The 19,983-nt window shown below is 35.6% G+C and overlaps 1 protein-coding gene across 3 annotated transcripts in view; it reads right to left on the bottom strand.

Annotated features, from left to right (window-relative positions):
• TUT7 (terminal uridylyl transferase 7) overlaps positions 1-19,983 on the bottom strand; it is a 91,738-nt gene continuing 71,755 nt past the window's right edge. For 2 of the 3 annotated variants that reach the window (XM_043981611.1, XM_043981605.1), the window contains 3 exons: positions 14,038-14,111; positions 13,211-13,274; positions 1-1,033 (listed from right to left, as the gene is read on the bottom strand). In XM_043981611.1, the coding sequence (XP_043837546.1) occupies positions 966-1,033; positions 13,211-13,274; positions 14,038-14,111 (206 nt within the window). In that variant the 3' untranslated portion in view covers positions 1-965. Of the gene's footprint in view, positions 1,034-5,448; positions 5,500-13,210; positions 13,275-14,037; positions 14,112-19,983 lie in introns of all 3 variants that reach the window. The other variant, XM_043981620.1, reaches the window with a different exon arrangement.

The following is a 19,983-nucleotide window of genomic DNA, read 5'->3' as shown; positions in this document are numbered from 1 at the left end:
TTAGAAAACTAAAGATTGAAAATTTGTTTTTTATTCAAAATCATAAATAATGGAAGCATAGTTCAGACCACTTACTAGACATATTATTTTTCAGTGACTTGTGAAGTTAAAGATTATATCTCTGAAGGTCTCTGAACAGCCCAAGATGATATTGAGATCTTGATTGGCAGGTATGGCCTCTTTGATTTGTAGGGCATTAGAAATCCAGAGTGAAAGAACTTATATTTCTCTGACATGTTTTACAGATAGTAGAAGTATATTCTTAGCAGCATCAGATAGGACAACTTGTTTCACATCTCCATTTTTACATAAGTACAGCAAGTATATCAACTCATATTTAGAGAAGGGGAAAACAAAACAAAAACAAAAACTCAATGGCACTCCTTGTTCACAGAAATTTTACATAAAAGTTTACTAATGTCCATGTTATCAAATTTTCTCAAATTTTCTACAGATGTCTTTAAATTATTTTTGCAGATACAGTGGAGGCAGTCCACATCTGAAACACTTTTACATAAGGACTCAGTAAACAACAATAAATATACTATTTTCCCTTTTCAAAACGAAAAGCACATTTACAGGGGAGGGAGGAGGGCTAATTTCTACATCATATTTTTAGTATGTTTTGAAAGGATTAAAAACCATGGGAAGTATATTTATTACATACTAGGCCTTAACTACACATTTTTTAACCTAGTTATCAAAGACAAACAAAATGGATTTCAATTAAATTGCTCAAATTTAGTGAGAGCAGGTGCCTGTGGCAGGTGGACAATATTTAAAAATTTTTAAAAAAAAATTAGCAATTTCATTAAATAAAAAATAAGAACAACCAACTGCCATTTCCCTTAAATGTTAAGTTGAAGTCTGATATGTGCTGCCATGTCCTGTAACCCAAGCTGCTTTAGCTGAAATAGCCTAATTTTCAGAGTGTACGTGAATGCCATTAATGGTTCTCTGTTCCCTCACGAGTCTTGTTGGGTCCTCTTCGGTGAGGCTTTTCCCTGAGTCATGTATTTATTGGAAAGGCTGCCTAGAGTGGAGAAAAACACAAAATGGCAAACAAACCTTGAATTATTCACTTTGCAATTAGCAAAATTACTTTTTACTTTTAATCATTTGCAGCAGGGAGTATGGCCTTCATTCAAATCTTCACATGACTAGAATTACAAGTGTTTCAAATACGAAGGTTAGCTATAATGAAAATATACCCCCTTTCAAAATGAAGTTAGGTTGTCACAGTAGCACAATTTCATTACGTCCACAATTAGTCATTATGTTGGCGTGGAGGGACATAAGTGAGCTCTAATGGTTAAGTACAACCAGATTTATACATAGAAAATCTGGAAAGAGAAAATAAATGGCAAACGTTCATCTTGCTTGAAATCAATATCCTGAACCAGTATTTTTTAGAAAAAGTCTAAAACAACAGAGATCTGATGACAACTCACTAGGAAGTGGGTGGGAACAAAAGGAAAGATTTTGCTGCTTCCCCTGAACCTATAATGAGGACAACTACTCTCATCCTTACAGTACCACAGAAAAGGGAAGGGAAGCATAAAGTACTAAGAATCTCAGTTGTAATTAAAAAAACCTCAAGAATTAATGTAATATTCATCTGCAGGAAGTCCTCAGTTTTTCTGGAATGAAGACCTAATCAAGTCTTCCTTTAAGTGGAACACTTCCTCAAAGTAGTACTTAAAGTACTATTAATTTCCCAAGTTAGGCAGAAGGTTTGGATAGTGTTTACACATAGCAAATCCTTCATATATGTTTTTTTTTTTTTTTTAGCGAGGCAATTGGGGTTAAGTGACTTGCCCAGGGTCACACAGCTAGTAAGTGTCAAGTGTCTGAAGCCAGATTTGAACTCAGGTCCTCCTGAATCCAGGGCCGGTGCTCTATCCACCGCGCCACCTAGCTGCCCCCATATATGTTTTTTGATTAATGATAGATTGTTAGAGGTAGTTTATGGTGGTCAGACTCAGAGCAGGAATATCTTTTTGTTCATCAAATGAAGAGGTGTCCTTTTAATTTACCACTAATCAGTCTGAAACAGGGAGAAGTCATTAGATGGAGTAGTTAGGTGAAAGACATCTCCAAGTGTACTGGTTCATCAACATCAGTCTCTTTTTAAAATTTCTAAAAACTCTTACTGAAACTATGTCTTTTTGTTCATGGTTGCTGTAAAATTTCATCTTTTGTTTCACAATTTGTCTGTATGTCTCTCTATATTTTCAGGCATGAAAAGGGGTCTGGTAAGGTTGTCCTCTCTCTCCTACTATTACTTGGTTTCTCTTTTTTTGGAATGGATCTGTATTTCCTTCACTTGCTCTTATGAATTCCTTAAAATGCAGCCTCCAGTTCAGGTATCATCTGACCATGGTAAAGCAGAGTTGGAAATAGCACATTCCTATTGACACCATGCCTCTTAATGCAGCCTTAGGCTCCTATATCATACTGTTGATTTTTTCATGAGGACTAAATGCAATATTATTTTGGGACAACAGAGAGGCAGGGAAAGTGCACTTTATTCAAGTTCTGTTCCTCATGTGGATGAATTACTGCATTCTTTCCTGGCTCCTTTACCCTTGCAAAAGCTTCCTAGATCCAACAGGAATTCATTGCTGAAATGTGATTATGAATAAGATGTCCAGAATACTGTACTGCTACTTCAGTAAAATACCCACAGTAAGATCACAAGTGATTTACTATACGTTTAAATATTAATCTGGCCTTATTTTAGTGAATTATACTTCTAGAAGATGGCAGAATGAAAAGTTGCCAGGGAGCCAGTTTCTTCACACCGTCCTCAAAAACAAAGAAATACCCCTTCCTCACCAAACCAACAACAAAAGACTATAAAAATATCAAACAGATAAACATTAAACATACCAAAACTAGAGGTTAGCAGATGCAAGAAAGATGGAAAAAAATCTCATTCTGCAAGATATTCCAAGAGACATGCTCAAATCAAGAATGATATGCTTATAAAAATTTAATCAATAATTACCTTTAGCAAGAAAACTATACCAGGAAATAAAAGGACCTTGCAGAAATCCAAATATCTCTGGAGGAACTAAAGGTAGAAGAGAATGGTGCTAAAAATAATGGGGGTTAGGGAGAAAGAGAGAGAGATGACCAATATGAAGACTATAATAGGATCTGGAAAACATCAGAGAGGATGAAGAGCATAGAATTGTAGATTTAGTGTTGGAAGGGACCTTAGAGGTGAGTGCAAGCACCTCATTATTATTATTATTTTTTTTTTGCGGGGCAGTGGGGGTTAAGTGACTTGCCCAAGGTCACACAGCTATTAAGTGTCAAGTGTCTGAGGCTGGATTTGAACTCAGGAACTCCTGAATCCAGTGCTCTATCAACTACGCCACCTAGCCGCCCAAGCACCTCATTATATAAATAAATGAACTGAAGTTAACTGTCAAGATAATGGAATACTTGCAGAGGCCCTCCCTCTGTAAGACCAATGTCTAAGCGTCACATCCATGAGGGACTGCCCCTCTGGACAAAACTTTTCTCTCTCCCTTTTCTATACTGTTATTTACATATTGTTTGTTAGCATAGGGTGTGTTTCATCAAGGAACACCCTGTTCCTAGAAGAAACAAAGGGGGAAACTGTCAAGATAATGGAATGTGATAGATGAGATTTGGCAGATACTCAGGAGCCCACCTAAATGGATTACTGGCTGATTTGACTGGATTACTAGTTGACTAGATTCTAAGCACATCTGGCTGGTACTTGAGAGTACTTAAGAAAGCACAGTTCTCAGAAGCTAACAAACTTTGAACTTCTGGCCCAGTCAACCAACCAGCTTGAAGAACCTCCCATTTTTGGGAGGGGACAGGAAGGAGGAAGGAGAGCCTGCGCAGGGAGCTCTGTTTCTTTTGGTTCCTGACATTGCGGTGGCGGCAGGGGACTACACAGAGGAGTTGAGGAAAGATAGGATTGTCAGGTTGTAGGAATTCTGTTCTCAATCCTTCTCTTTCTTTTACTATCTTTCAATAAACCCTTAAAAAACTTAAACTTGTTTATCAGTGATTTTAGTCAGTTTCCCCCCAAAACTGGGGGGACAGATTAGAACCTACATTAGAAATTTAAATTACACAGGATCACACAGCTAGTAAAGTGTATGAGGTGGGATCTGAGCCCAGTCAGTCCTAACTGTAAGTCTAGGATTCCATCCACTAGACCAGAGGTGTCAAATATGTGGCTCACAATACTCCTTAAATGTAGCCTGAATCAGATTAAAATGTAATTGGGAAATATTTAACAGAATAAAGATATAATAAAACATAGATAATATTACATTTCAAAACTAAATCAATATGTACCCTGTAGGGATTCTTCTGTATAGTAAACCTTAAATGAGGTTGATACTACTGCACTAGACCAGACTGCAGGAAGTACATGATGCATTTCAATCACAAGCCAGTTCCAAAAGCATGATACAGTAGTGATTTCCAACTAATATTGGTTATCTCTCTGCCCTTCACTCACATTATTTCATCATTATTTTTAGTCCTATTCCATTCTACCTTTAGTTCCTCCATATATATATATATGCAAAGTTCTTTTATTTCCTGGAATGATTTTCTCCCTAATGGTAATTCTTGATTAAATTTTTATAAGCACACCATTGATTTGAGGATATCTCTTGGAATTTTCAAGATGAGATGGTTTTTTTTTCATCTTGACTTTAAATATGATCATAAAGCAGATAAACCAACAGGAAAGATATAATAGATATGACCTCCAGATCAGCTAAGCAAATGTAAACATCTATAAATAAGTATTGTAAGACAAAGGGAAATGAATTAGCACCTAATAGTGAAGTAGAAGCTTCTGTGGATTCCAAGAGAATATGGAATTATAGCAGGATATTCCAAGTAGTTTAAAAGAAAAATAAGAACTGTGAGAGAAGTAATATTGAAAAACTTTAAACTACAGTGACAAACTTCACCAAAGATACAAAAGGGGAACAATTGGGAATGCAAGCAGGCAGAAGTGAAGGACAATTTAGAATAAGAGAAGCAAAAAAAATAATAACATTAAAAGATGATATGATCTAACTTCATTATGTATTATATTTCTTGTCTTCTTACTAGGTGGGAGGAGTGGAGCAGGAAAGAGAGAAATTAGAGCTAAAAGATTTATGGTGTCTTCTAAACAGGACAGATTCAACGATATTTCTCAGCACCACATGAAATTTTTACAAAAAACCTGACCATGTATTATGGCAAAGAGATACTTTAAATAAATGTAAAAAGGCAAAAATATTAAATATGTATATCTTTTAGAAACCATAATTCAAAAAAATAGTAATCAGTTTGGGGAGCACGAACAAGAGACCCAGATACAAAGACTTAAAAATAAAATCTTAACTGAGTTGATCAATTAACTATGTGAAAGAAAATGATAAAGAAACAACATACCAAAATTTCGGGAATGCAGCTAAAGCGGTCCTCAGGAGAAAAATCATATCCCTACAAAAATACATTAACAGAATAGAAAAGGAAAGGATTAATGAACTGAATATGCATTCTAAAAAATTAGAAAGCCAATAAATAAACCTAAAATAAGCCCAAAAGAAGATATTAAAATTAGAGAAACTGATAAAATGGAAACCAAAAAAGCTATAGAAATGATGGATAAAACTGAAAGCTGGTTCTTTGAAAAGGCTAATAAATTTGATAAAACTTCAGCTAATCTAATTAAAAAGGCAAAAAACCCAAAATAAAGCAAATGAGCAAAGAGAAAGCACAACAGAACTATAAGAACTAAAAAGAATTATTAGAACTTACTACATATAGTAATATGCTAGCAAAACTGAGAACATAAAAGAAAAGAGGAATACTCTAATCTAGGAAAAAAAAAAAAGAACTGCGGAGTATAGATGCTGAATGAACCATACTATTTCTTTTGTTTTTGATGCTGTTGTTTTTTTCTATTTTGAGGTTTTTCATCATTGCTCTGATTTTTTTCTCTTATAACATGACTAATGCAGAAATAGGATTAATGTTATTATGTGTATATATATATATAAACCTATATCAGATTGCCTGCTGTCTAGGGGAGGGGGGAGGGAGGGGAGGGAGGGAGAAAAATCTGAAATTGTAAAGCTTGTGTGGACAAAGGTTGAGAACTATCTTTACATGTAATGGAGAAAAAATAAAATACTTTATTAATTAAAAAAAAAGAAACTAATTCAGGCTATTCACTGAATTTCACTTTAGTATTCAAATAGTAAAGCTGAAGTTTAAATACTTTGGCTACATAAAGAGAAGACAGGACTTATTTTACCTTTATTCAGGGGACAAAATGTCAAGAACTTTAACTCATTTGTTATACACAAATAATTGCTGATGATTACCAGTAAGTTCTCTATTCATTAAAATAAACCAAGAAGACTCCTAAACTTTAAAAAAAGAAAAAAAAGAGGGATACTTTAAAAACTTTAAAACACCTGGATAGTCTTAAATCTCAGAAAAAAAAAAAAGAACTAGCTGTAAAGGAACTTTCAAAGAAAAACATACCCAGTCCTGATTGATTCACAAGAGAATTCTATCAAACTTTTAAGGAAGAATTAGTACCAATACTATGCAAATATTCTCAAAAACCAAGAAACCCTACCCAATTCTTTTTATAAGATAAACAGATTCCTAATTATAAGCCAAGGAGGGATAAATCACAAGAGAACTATAGACCAAAATTATTAATGAGAATCAATTTAAAATTTTTAAGTAAAATTCTGTCAGCAATAAAATTATGCTAACAAAGAAAAAAAATCCAAAACCAAATGATTACCTCAACAGATACATGAAAATTCTTTGAAAATGTACAACAAATATTTATGCTAAACCCTCCACAAAGTATAGGCATAGAGGCACCTTGTTTTAGTATCATAAAAGGTATCTCTCTAAAACCAAAAGCAAGTATCATACATAAGTGAGAATGATGAAGAAGTAGGTATGAAGGGAAAACATATTATAAAGTACCAGTCTTCAAAACCATCTGGTATTGGTTAAAAGAAAGAGAAGTACAACAATGGGACACACTAAATAAGGTGGAATCAGAGAAAATGGAACTCTATAACCTTGTATTTGATAAACTGAAAACAAATTATTTAGGAAATACATGGAGACATGTACTGTGTAGTATTTTTTAGAGTGTTGCTCTAAACTTAATTTCTACCAGACTGCATTATAATGTTCTCAGCAGCTTTTATCAAATAAGGAGTTATTTCCTAAATAATTTGTTAAACTATGACCAGGTGGGATTTATACCAGGAATGCAGGGCTAGTTTAATAATAAGAAAACTATCAACATAACTGATCACATTAATGACAGAACCAGTATAAATCATGATTATCTCAATAGATGTAGAAAAAAACCTTTGACAAAATATAGCACCCAATCTAGAGAGCATAGGAATATATGGAGCTTACCTTAAAATAATAAGTAATATTTATCTAAAACCATCAGCTAAGTACAGGAAAAAAACAACAACAAACCAAGGCACATCTACTACATCACCACAGAGTGTAGTATTTGTAAAATGCCCAGGATTCCTGGTTATGCCCCTGTTTATGCTGATTTGCAAAGAAGCAGACACTGGGATAAGGGTATCTTTTCATCAAGATGTTAATGTTCACTGCCTCTCCCTGTTACCCCGTCCCCTTCCTCCACTTGTTTATAAATGATTGCCATTATTGGTCAGATCCAGCAGTAAGTTCATTTTTAAACTGGGGAGGGAGGGGGTGTGTGGGAATTGCATGACTGATGTGGCTTTGTGATGAGGTATTCAGCACCAAATGTCTAAGATGCTTGTCTTAATGGGTTTGTTGGCAAAACTGGTATGTATTGAGGAAAGGGAGGGGAATTACTTCCTCCAAACCCTTGCCACGTGAAAGCTACTTCTAGGGACCATATATAGTTCTGTTGTTGAAGGGTTTTCTAATGTTCTTTCCCACCCTACAGTATTCACTGGCAAGACAAGAAGAGTTGAATTTAAGCATTAGGGAGAAATAAAGGGTAGTCTGTCATTTATCTTTATCAAAACACAAATGCCAAGCAGACCCACCCACCTGCTGCTTGAATCTCTGGGAGTGTGATGGTCATTGCGCCAGTTTGCCTGGCAAATGCTTTTTATGTCATTAGAGCTATAACTTTCACAGGTGTCAGACTCATGTCCTGGCAGGGAAGGTTGTTGTTGTGCTGTTGATTGGACATTAAGCCTCTGCCTCACACGTCCACAGCTCTTTACAGGCTTTCTTCCTGAGAGGTGAAGCCATTGAAAGGAAGTAGTAATGACTTGTGCCCATATTGTCAATATGCCATATCCAGTGTTTGGGACTTTGTATTTTGACATGGGAATTGCCTCTCAGTTCCTTCTATGACCCATCTACTGAACTTTCTAGCTATTGAGTCATTTCAGCAGTGGACATGCCTTTAGTTTTTTGCAGGGGAAAACTCTGAAATTGCCATTTTGTTCTACCTCGTACCTACTATTATTACTAGTTGAACTGATAGCAGTATAATGGGACTTGAAGGTGGTGTGGCTGGAGCAGCTGGGGATGGTGAGAGAACATGGGAGGGGAAGCTGGAAGCCACCTGCTGAGCAACCCGAGGGTAAAAATGTTCATTAAAAAAAAAAAAGAAATACTTGTTGACCAACTGATTGACCAGTCTTAAGCAATGAATAGAATTCAAGGGCTTCAAGGGATCTTACAGATCTTCTAGCCCAACCTCCTTAACTTTACAGAGGGGAAAAGAGACCCAGAACAGTAAAAATAATCTAAGTAATATTGGCTAGGAAATGGCAGAGCTTCTGGGACTAGAACCCAGCACCCAGTAGGTCCCCATGTGGATGTGAAGTCAGGTTGAAGCTTTTCATCCCATTATTTGGAATTTGGAGAGTTTGGTGCTAATGCACTTTATAAAGAAGATGATTATAAGCATTTTCCCCCTTTAACGTGTGTTTCTGTATCAAAAAACATTTGAATAAATTACCCAGGTTTGGGAAGGTGAAACAAAAAACCCACAAAAACAATCAGTGAGCATTATCTGTAATGGGGATAAGCTAGAAGCCTTCCTAATACAATCAGGGATGAAGCAAGGATGCCTATTATCACCTCTGTTATTTAATATTGTACTAGAAATGTTAATTGTAGCAGTAAGAGAAGAAAAAGAAATTAAAGGAATTAGAATAGGTAATGAGGAAATAAAACTATTACTCTGCTTATGATAAGATGTTATATTTAGAAAATCCTAGAGAATCAACTAAAAACTACTTGAAATTATTAACAACTTTAGCAAAGTTGCAGGATTCAAAATAAATCCACATAAATCATCAGCACTTCTATATATTACCAACAAAATCCAGTAGCAAGAGGGACAAAGAGAAATTCCATTTAAAATAACTGTGGACAATATAAAATACTTGGGAGTCTACATGCCAAGACAAACCCAGGAACTATATGAACAAAACTATAAAACACTTTTCACACAAATAAAATCAGATCTAAAGAATTGAAAAAGTAATAATTGCTCATGGGTAGTAATAATATAATGTAATAAAAATGACAATCTTAGCTAAATTAATTTATTTATGATTGTAATGGAATATTATTGTGCTATAAGAAATGATAAGCAGGATGATTTCAGAAAGGCCTGGAAAGACTTGTATGAACTGATGTAAAATGAAGTGAGCAGAACCAGAAGAATGAAGTGCACAGTGACAGCATTATTGTTTGATGAACTATGAATGACTTAACTATTCTCAGCAATACAATGATCCAAGACAATCCCAAAGGACTAATGATAAACCATACTATCCACCTCCAAAGAAAGCACTGATATTGATTGAACACAGACTGAAGCATGCTATTTTTCACTTTATTTCTTTCATTTTTTCTTTTATTTGAATTTTCTTATACAAAATGACTAATATCAATGTTTTACATAATTGTACATGTATAACCTATATCTGATTGCTTACTGCCTCAGGGAGGGAGGAGGGGAGGAAGGGAAGAAGGGATAGAATTTGGAACTCAAAACTTTTCTTTTTTTTTTTTGTGGGACATTGGGGGTTAAGTGATTTGCCCAGGGTCACACAGCTAGTAAGTGTCAAGTGTCTGAGGCCAGATTTGAATTCAGGTACTCCTTAATCCAGGGCTGGTGCTTTATCTACTGCGCCACCTAGCTGCCCCTGAACTCAAAACTTTAAATAAAAATGTTCATTAAAAAAAAAAAAAGAAATACTTGTTGACCAACTGATTGACCAGTCTTAAGCAATGAATAGAATTCAAGGGCTTCAAGGGATCTTACAGATCTTCTAGCCCAACCTCCTTAACTTTACAGAGGGGAAAAGAGACCCAGAACAGTAAAAATAATCTAAGTAATATTGGCTAGGAAATGGCAGAGCTTCTGGGACTAGAACCCAGCACCCAGTAGGTGATTCAAAGAGACAATGGTCAAAGACAGGGATATCATCACAGGGGTAGGTTTTTAATAATATCTCTTTTGGGTGAATAATAAAGAGTATGTGGGATGTGAACAGGTAACATTCTACTGGACATTTTAGTGTGACCTCATTTTAGTTCAACAGAGCAACAGCAATGATAGGAATAAAAATATTCTGAGTCCAGGGGAAAAAAAGGGAAAGTGACAGGGCTACAAACATTTTGTTATTTCCATAGAGAGAATGTAGCTGTACTGGAAAGAGTGATTGGAGAGTGGGTGGGTCTTGGATCTTGATGCAGACAATTCACCACCATATGAAAATATGTAACTCAATTTCTTCTTTAATAAAATGTGGATAATAAGGGCCGTACTGCCTACTATACAGAGTTGTTGTAAAGAAAGCATTCTACAAATTTTCAGGATTTATATATGTCAGTTATTATAATTACATCATACTGTTCTAATTAAAATGAAATTAGTTTAAATTTTACAGTTCTATTTGATTTATTCAATGTTTAACAATTTTCACTTTTTTTTTTTACATTCTCACTAGTACTTGGTTGTTAAGTACATAATTAAAATTATTTTTTCTTTCAATTTTTACTGACTAAAACCTAAAAACACAGGGAATTCCAAAATATAAAAGATGACAAATGACTACTTTTAAGCCTAAAAATCCGTGAAGGTACAATGTATAAAATACAGTGAAATACAGAGGGATGCAGTATTTATCAGGAAAGGCTTCTTAGATTATTTTTACCATAAAAAAGGTTTTACATATTGATTTAAAGCTCTCCCTTTTAAAACATTTTGGGTTTCCTGTACAAATTATCATGCTTCTACTTTCTATCCAACCTCATTTGCTTTTATTTGGCAGCTAGACCTTGTTAACAATTTGGGGCCTTTGCCCCAAATAACAAATAACCTTAGTCTCCAAAAAACAACCATTACAATCTAAATTATACAGAATTAAGAGTTTTTCCCTTGGTATATGATTGAAGAAAAAATTATGTTTCATGTACAATATTTGCTAATGATGAGTTTGGCCCATGACAGACATTTAAAAAAACCTTTGACAGTGGGAATTTTAATTAGGCCAACTTTTCTTGAAGGCTTGAAGGCTACATGTACAAATGTAAAATAATTTATGGAGTAACCTTTTTGTATTTTTAACCCAATAACAAATATATTCCACTGATCATGCAGCCACACAGAAGTCATAATATGATTTAATTTTACAGAATATCAGATGAGGAAAGGACCTCAGGATCCATCTAGTTAAACCCAAACCTGAACAGGAATCATTCCTCTACAACACACCTCCATAAATGGTCATCTAGCCTGAACACTTCTAACCAGTGGAAACCTAGTACCTCCAGAGGCAGTTAATTCCTCTTCTGCATAGTTTTAATAAAGATTTTCTTTACTTTAGGCCTAAATTTACTTCTTTTTAACTTCTACTCATTGTTTTTAGCTCTATCTTCTAGGGTCACGCTAAAAAAATCCATTGCTTCTGCCAATGCCAGTCCTTCAAATGGGAATGTGAACCTTAAGTATTCTCTTCTTCAACCCAACATTCCCAGTTCCTTCAACTGATTTTCATATTGAAAAAAACCAAGACTCTTCACCATCTTGGCTGCTTTCTTTTGGAAATTTGCCAACTTCCTCAAACATGGTGCACAGAATTGAACATAATGCTCCACTGTGGTCAAATGAGGTCTAGGTAGGGCAGGGCAGAGCAGTATTATCACTTCTTGACTCTTGGCCACCATGCTACTCTTAGCGATGTAGCCTAAGAATGCATTAGTTTTTTTGGCAAATATTTCACACTATTGATTCATTTTGAGCACGCAATCCACCAGAATGCCCAGATGTTTTCAGAAAAACTGCCATGTACAAAGCTCAGGACCTTTTCAAGTATCCCTTATTCACTTGTAATATAAATACCAAAGTCACACTGCTTCAAGAAAGTTTACAAATTTTAAGAATTTCTTTAAAAGTATGCATTAAAAAAAGTATGCATTTAGCTTTAAGATCAAAAGCTAGGCTGTACATTTGAAATCAGGTATTATAAAGGCAGAGACCATATGCTATATTTGCTTGCAAGATTTTCCTCTTCCCTTTCATCTTATGAAGGCAGTGGGAAAGGAGATTATATAAGCACCTGATTTCTGGCCTGCTGCTAGTCTTTGTAACTTTTCTTAGTCTTTGAGAGTCTCATCCACTCTTACTAAAAAAAGAAAGGACAAAATTAATTGGCATCAATCCTCTGAGAATTCCTTCATTTCTTTTCAAGACTCAGGATTAGCATTTAAATTCAATATTAATATTTGAACAAAGGTTTAAATGCCTTTGATTTCAGTCAAAGAACTCCCACTGTAGCAGTTCCAGCTCATGGCTGGCTTCTCCCCATAGAGTTTGAGAGTGCACTGCCTGAAGGGCCTAACATGCTTGAAGTTCATTCCAAGAGGTTTAGTAGAAAGATAAGGAACTGAGTGTTAACTGCTATTTCTCTTTCTTCATGAGAGAAACCTAAAAGAGCAAACTACTTGTTCCTTTAGATTAAAATACTCGTCCTGGTAAGTATATATAATGTTCGTGATGGCAACAAGAACTGTTCTTTCAGAAGCAAGAGAAAAAATGGGGTAGCAGAAGGTTCAATCAAAGAAAAAATATAATGCTGTGTGTCAGTATATATTAAAATAAAATGAATTATTATAAAAATCCACATACCTGATTGGGGACTCAAAAATATTTTTGCTTTTTGTTTCTTTTTTTCTTCATGTAAATGAACTGCCTAAAAAATGAGCAAGGTGTATCGATTATTTGTACAATGAAAGCTTGTTGAAAGAACCAATATTTAAACTATATAAAAAAGTGATTAACAGATGATTTAAGTGTCTAAGTTCTGTAATTTTCACTCACAGAAGTATTAACTTTAAAATTTCCTCCCCTTTCCCACATGCAATTGTATAATGCCAGAGAAAATAAAGACATATAAGCTACAATTTATACTTGGATGCCAAAACATATGTATGTGAAATAAAAACCCATTTCAGCAGTGGTTTTTAAAGTGTGTTTTGTAGACTCCTAGGGGTCCCTGAGACCCTTTCAGAGGGTCTGTAAGATCAAAGCTATTGACCAAAACATTTAAGAATTGCTGCATGAAAGCATCTTGTCATCTTCTACTAAAGCCACCTGCTTATTCTTTATCATGGCATGGAAAAGAAGCTTGGTTATTGAAGGCTAGGACAACAGAGAGCAAGTCCTGCTGTGCCCTACACTATGCTGAAAAGTATTTAGTATGTACCCTCTTACCAGAGGAACAGACTGGTCACTCTTAGGACCAACTTTTATAGCTAAAGTAATTCTTAGATCATCTCCTGAGTTATAAAGGGTTGTGATCTGTGCTAGTGCAAAAAAAAAAAAAAACCACACCCAAAGGAATGTAACCATCAGTCCTTATTTCATTGAGATATAAAGCTCCTGATAAATAACTACAAAATGAAATGAAGTACTGAAGGGATACACTGACTTCTTGTGTTTCGACACAGGCTTACCTGATTGAGTTTGCTGGTTTGTTTCAAGGGGCCAGGGGAAGGAGACCCAAATAGACCATCTGATTTAGGCATACCTTTAAAATAAACAGTATTTTATGATTCTACTGTAAATAAAAAGCAGCATCTCTGTGTAAAAATTTTGCATAACATTTTCTGTCAAGGCAAAATCATCTTTTGCCTTGGGTGCATAAGTGATATTTGTAAAGAGGCTATCATTTTGTGAAAAGCTAGTTAATTACTTTAAAATAAAAATATTTTTTTTTGATGTATTTTATTACCTCATCACATTAGTGTCTAAATAAACCCTTTCTCCTCCTTCACTCGGTAAGCCATACACGGTAACAGTTTTAAGAGGAAAAATTAAGGAGTCAGCAAAACCAATCATTAGGTAACCATATCTGCCACTATATGCAATATTACCCATAATCCCTCACCTCTGCAAGGAAGGAAAGAAGCTATGTTTCTCAACCCTTCTCTGACTTGATCATTATAATGTTTTAGTTTTGCTATTGTTTATTCCATTTAAAACTAATTTCTAATGAATCCCCCTAGAATTCTAATGAATACCCTATCCTTTCTCTCCCGCTCCCTCCTCGCCCCTGCTCCCACATTGCTTAACTGGTAATTTAGTATTAGAGATTATGCTTTTTTGGCTTTACTTAAAATTGGAATATGGAATATCTATATTTTCCATTGGCAATCATGAAACAAATTAGAAGACCTCTATAACACTGGATAATGAATTTATGAAAAAAAACCCATGAAGAATAAGAATATGCTAAAAGGTTATGATCTGAAATGGTGTAGGTAGTATACACACACACACACACACACACACACACACACACACACACACAGCAATAATATATACAACAATAAGATAATAGATCTTGATCCTGAAAGCAAACATTCTAATTTGAGCCTCTAGATAAGTTTGTAGGCTTTTAGCCAATGATAAGGATGAGAAAGATGAGAGTAGAAGAGCATCAAATGGATGAAAGATATTCTTTTCCATCTCTAATCTAGTAAAAATAGGTACATGTATGAAATTGGTTCTGTTTCTAAATATACCTTGTTCCATGAAAATTCATTAAGTAAAATTGTTAACATATGGTATCAATGAGATGCACAAGTAGTTTGTTTTGTATAACATAAAGCAATAGACTTTGGAATGTTTCCCAACTGTGGCATCTACTAATATATTCTTCTTCATTTAAAAAAAAAAGGGTCAGCTAGGTGGTGCAGTGGATAGAGCACCAGCCCTGGAATCAGGAGTACCTGAGTTCAAATCCGGCCTCAGACACTTAACACTTACTAGCTGTGTGACCCTGGGCAAGTCACTTAACCCCAATTGCCTCACTAAAAAAAACAAACAAAAAAACCCCACTTACAATGTATATTACCATTGTAAAAGCTGTTTGTCCTAAAAGTTTTTTGTAATTACTGAAAAAAAACCCAAACCAACCCCCCTCCAACTGCCCCCCCCCACAAATGCCACCCTCTCCTTTAAATCTTTAATCTTCTCCCTTATTTACTGGTTTCTTTCCTGTTGCCTACAAACATGCTCCAGGATCTATCATTACTTAACAAAAACCCTCCTATATCTTTACCTGACTCTAACACTTCTTTCTCAAGCTGTTTTCCTATGGCTCTCTTCTCTTTGACCTAGTAAAAGTTGTATATTTTAGTTCCCTCCTCTTCCTCTCTTCTCACTCATTTAATAACTCTGTAATATAATTTCTAAACTTGTCATTGGCCATAATTTACTTATCTAGCCTCATGGCTCAAGAAAAGCAAATTCCTGGGTTTAAGAATTTCTAGAAAACTGGTATTTGGGACAATGATATAATTGTGAGCTTTACTATTATGATGGGATGCAGCAAGCAGTCAAAATAAAGCATATGTACAGAATGGCAATATAAACAAACAGAGGTTTGTATTCTCACACAAGAAATTCACCCAGCTTGAGGGTGAGGGAGACATGCTGGGAAGGGAACACACTCAAAGGTGGGCTTCAGTGGCAAGTGTATATGCCATAAAAAGGGATTTGATTGAGTACAGGTGATTGGTGACAGATGTAGGAGGGTACATTCCTAATAAGACCCAGATGTTGGGGCGTCCTTCATCAATATCAGGGTTAGCTTAGGGAGGGGGAAGGTGGGAGGGAGAAAATTCAGAACTCAAAATTAAGAAGAAAAGATTGTTAAAATTTGTCTTTACAGGGGCAGCTAGGTGGCGCAGTGGATAGAGCACTGGCCCTGGAGTCAGGAGTACCTGAGTTCAAATCCGGCCTCAGACACTTAACACTCACTAGCTGTGTGACCCTGGGCAAGTCACTTAACCCCCATTGCCTCACTAAAAAAAAAAAATTGTCTTTACCTATAATTGAAAAAAAATACTATTAAAAAATTAAGGGGGCAGCTGGGTGGCGTAGTGGATAAAGCACCAGCCCTGGATTCAGGAGGACCTTAGTTCAAATATGACCTCAGATACCTGACACTCACTAGCTGTGTGACCCTGGGCAAGTTACTTAACCCTCAATGCCCCACCAAAAAAAAAAAAATTAAAAACAAATTAGGCTTAGGTGAAGCTCTGGTAAAACTGGTGGCAGGTTCTTAACTATCTAGGGCAGCAGAAGAAGAAAGACTCAAGGCTCCTCCAGTAGGTCAAGAGTGCATCCAATTGGGGCAGCTAGGTGGCACAGTGGATAGAGCACGGGCCCTGGATTCAGGAGGACCTGAGTTCAAATCTGGCCTCAGACACTTAACACTTACTAGCTGTGTGACCCTGGGCAAGTCACTTAACCCCAACTGCCTCACCAAAAACAAAACAAACAAAAAAGAGTGCATCCAATCAAAAAAGCAGTAAGCCTCATCCTCCTGACACAGAGTTAACAATGGAAAAGTAATGATGTTGTTTTATCTATATGCTTCTATGGGCATTATGACCACTTAGCATATAAGTTACTCCATATTGGGAAGTCCTATTTTCATTAATATAACATCAAATAGCATAATGTTTTCAATTATAACAGTATGATATTTTTTTCCAAAACATTTTATACTGCATATCCCTTTTTACATCTAAAATTAGAGAGAAGCAGGAAATTGGGAAAAAAATTTTTAGGGAACTGAATCAAATTTATGAGAATAAAGACCAGCTGATAAATGATCAAATGATTGGGCTATTTTCAGAGGAAGAAATTCAAGCTATTAATGGCCATATGAAAAAATGTTCTATATAATTAGAGAAATGCAAATTAAAACAACTCTGGGGTCCACAGTTGTTTTGTTACCTCAAAAAGGAGGACAATGAGAAAAAATAATAACAAAATTCATTTGAAAGAACAAAAACTCAAGGATATCAAAGGAAACAATGAAAAATGCAAAAGGAGGTGATTTAGCATTATCTCAAATTGTATTATAAAGTGGTATTCATCAAAACAATCTGGTACTGGCTGTGTTAGATCAGTGGAGTAGAATAGGTACAAATTACACTATAGTAAATGACCATAGTAATCTAGTTTATGGTAAATCCAAAGATCCAAGGTTTTGGAACAAAAACTCATTATTTGACAAAAACTGCTGGGAAAACTGTAAAACAGTAGGCAGAAACTAGGCATAGACCAACATCTTACACTGTATACTAAAATAAGGTCAAAATGGGTACATGATTTAAACATAAAAGATCATGGAATAGTTTATCTGTCAGATTTATGGACAGGGGAAGAATTTAGGACCAAAGAAGATTCATTATAAAATTAAAAAGTTTTTGTACAAACAAAACCAATGCAATCAAAACTAAAAGGAAAGAAAACTGGGAAATTTTTGCAACAAGTATCTCTGATAAAGGCCTCATTTCTCAAATATATAGAGAACTGAGATATATGTCATTCCTCAATTGATAAATAGTCAAAGGATATGAACAAGCAGTTGTCAAACAAAGAAATTAAAGCTATCTATAGTCATATGAAAAAACGCTCTAAATCACTATTGATCAGAGAAATGCAACTCTGAGGTACCACCTCACACCTACCAGCGTGGCTAATATGACAAAAATAGAAAATGTTGGATGTTGGAGGGGATGTGGGAAAGCTGGGACATTGATCCACTGTTAGTGGATTAATCCAACCACTCTGGAGAGCAATTTGGAACTATGCCCAAAGGGTTATGGGACTGTGCATACCCTTTGATCCAGCAATACCACTGCTAGGTTTATATTGCAAGGACATTGTACAAGAATGTTTATAGCATTCTCAGTATTAGGGAAGCTGAAAGGAATATAGTTAGAGGGCACAGATGTGAAATGAATATGAAGGGATGATATCTGTATATCATTTATCCTTGTTTTTTGTGGGGCAGGCAAGGTGTGGTGGCTTATATCTGGGGCTGGATTTGGGCTTGGGACCTCCTGGGTCCAGGGCTGGTGTTTTGTCCACTCTTATCTAGTTGACCCATGATGACATCTTTAAAATAAAGTTAAGGGGTAAGAGGAATGCACTGGAAGAAAGGGAAAGGGAGAGGTGGAAGGGTGTAAAGTAGCTCACATAAAAGAAACAAGAAAAAGCTTAAGGAGTGGAGGGGAAAATGGGGAAGGAGCAGGGGAGTGAGTGAGCCTTACTTTCAACAGAATTGGCTCAAAGAGGGAATAACATAAACACTCAAGTGGCTATAGCAATATATTTTGCCCTGAGGGAAATGGGAGGGGAAGGGGAAAAGGGGAGAGAGAGGTGAAGGAAGGGAGGGCAGATTTGGGGACGGGGAAGTAAAAAGCAAAACACTTTCGAGGAGGGATAGGGTGAAAGAAGATAGAAAATAGAGTAAATACCAAGGGGAGGGAATAGGATGGAGAGTAATAGAGCTAGCAATAGTAACTGTGAAAGAAATGATGAACAGGATGCTATCACAAGGAATTATGAAAAATGCAAACCATCAACAGAGGAAGAACTGATGGTATCTGAATACAGATTGAAGTATAATTTTATTTGTTAGCTCCTCTTTCTAAAGTTATTCTGTGTATTTTCTTTCACAACTTGACTAATGTGAAGACGTTTGGCATAACTGCACATGTATGTCTTATATTGAGTTGCATGATTCCATAGTGAGGGGTGAGGAGGGAGGGAGGAAGAAAATTTAGAACACAAAGTTTTAAAAAATCAATGTGAAGAAACAATGAGCAGGCAGATTTCAGAGAAACCTGGAAGGACTTACATGAACTGATGCTGAGTGAGATGAGCAGAACCAGGAGAACACTGTACACAGTATCAACAACATTGTGTGTTGATCAACTGTGATAGACTTGACTCTTCTCAGAAATAAAATGGTCTAAAATAGTTCCAAAGGACTCATGATGGAAAATGGTTTCCAAATCCAGAAAAAAAGAACTGTGGAATCTAGATGCAGATTGCACCATACTATTTCTCCTTTTTTTGTTTTCCTTTTTTGAGGTTTTTCCCTTTTGCTCTGATTCTTCTTTCACAGCATGACTAATGCAGAAATATGTTTAATGTGATTGTACACATATAACCTATATCAGATGGCTGTCTTGGGGAAGGGGAAGGGAGGGAGAAAAATTTGAAACTAGAAATCTTATAAAAACAAATGTTGAAACAAATCTCTACATGTAACTAGAAAATAATAAAATACTTTTATTAAGAATGTTTATATCAGCTTTTTGTGATGGTTAAGAATTGGAAATCAAAGGGATGTCCATCAATTGGGGAATGGCTATACAAGCTGTGGTACATGATTGTGATGGAATATCATTATGCTATAAGAAATGACAAGCAGGATTTCAGAAAAACTTGGAAAGACTTGTAAGAACTGATGTATAGTGAAGTGAACAGAAGCAGGGGAACATTATACACAGTAACACCAATATTGTTCGATGAAGAACTGTGAATGACTTAGCTATTCTTAGCAATAAAATGATCTAAAACAATCCCAA

Source organism: Dromiciops gliroides, chromosome 1 (assembly GCF_019393635.1).
Source record: "Dromiciops gliroides isolate mDroGli1 chromosome 1, mDroGli1.pri, whole genome shotgun sequence".
In the NCBI taxonomy this organism is placed as follows: Eukaryota; Metazoa; Chordata; class Mammalia; order Microbiotheria; family Microbiotheriidae; genus Dromiciops; species Dromiciops gliroides.
This window is presented reverse-complemented; position numbering and strand designations above follow the sequence as displayed.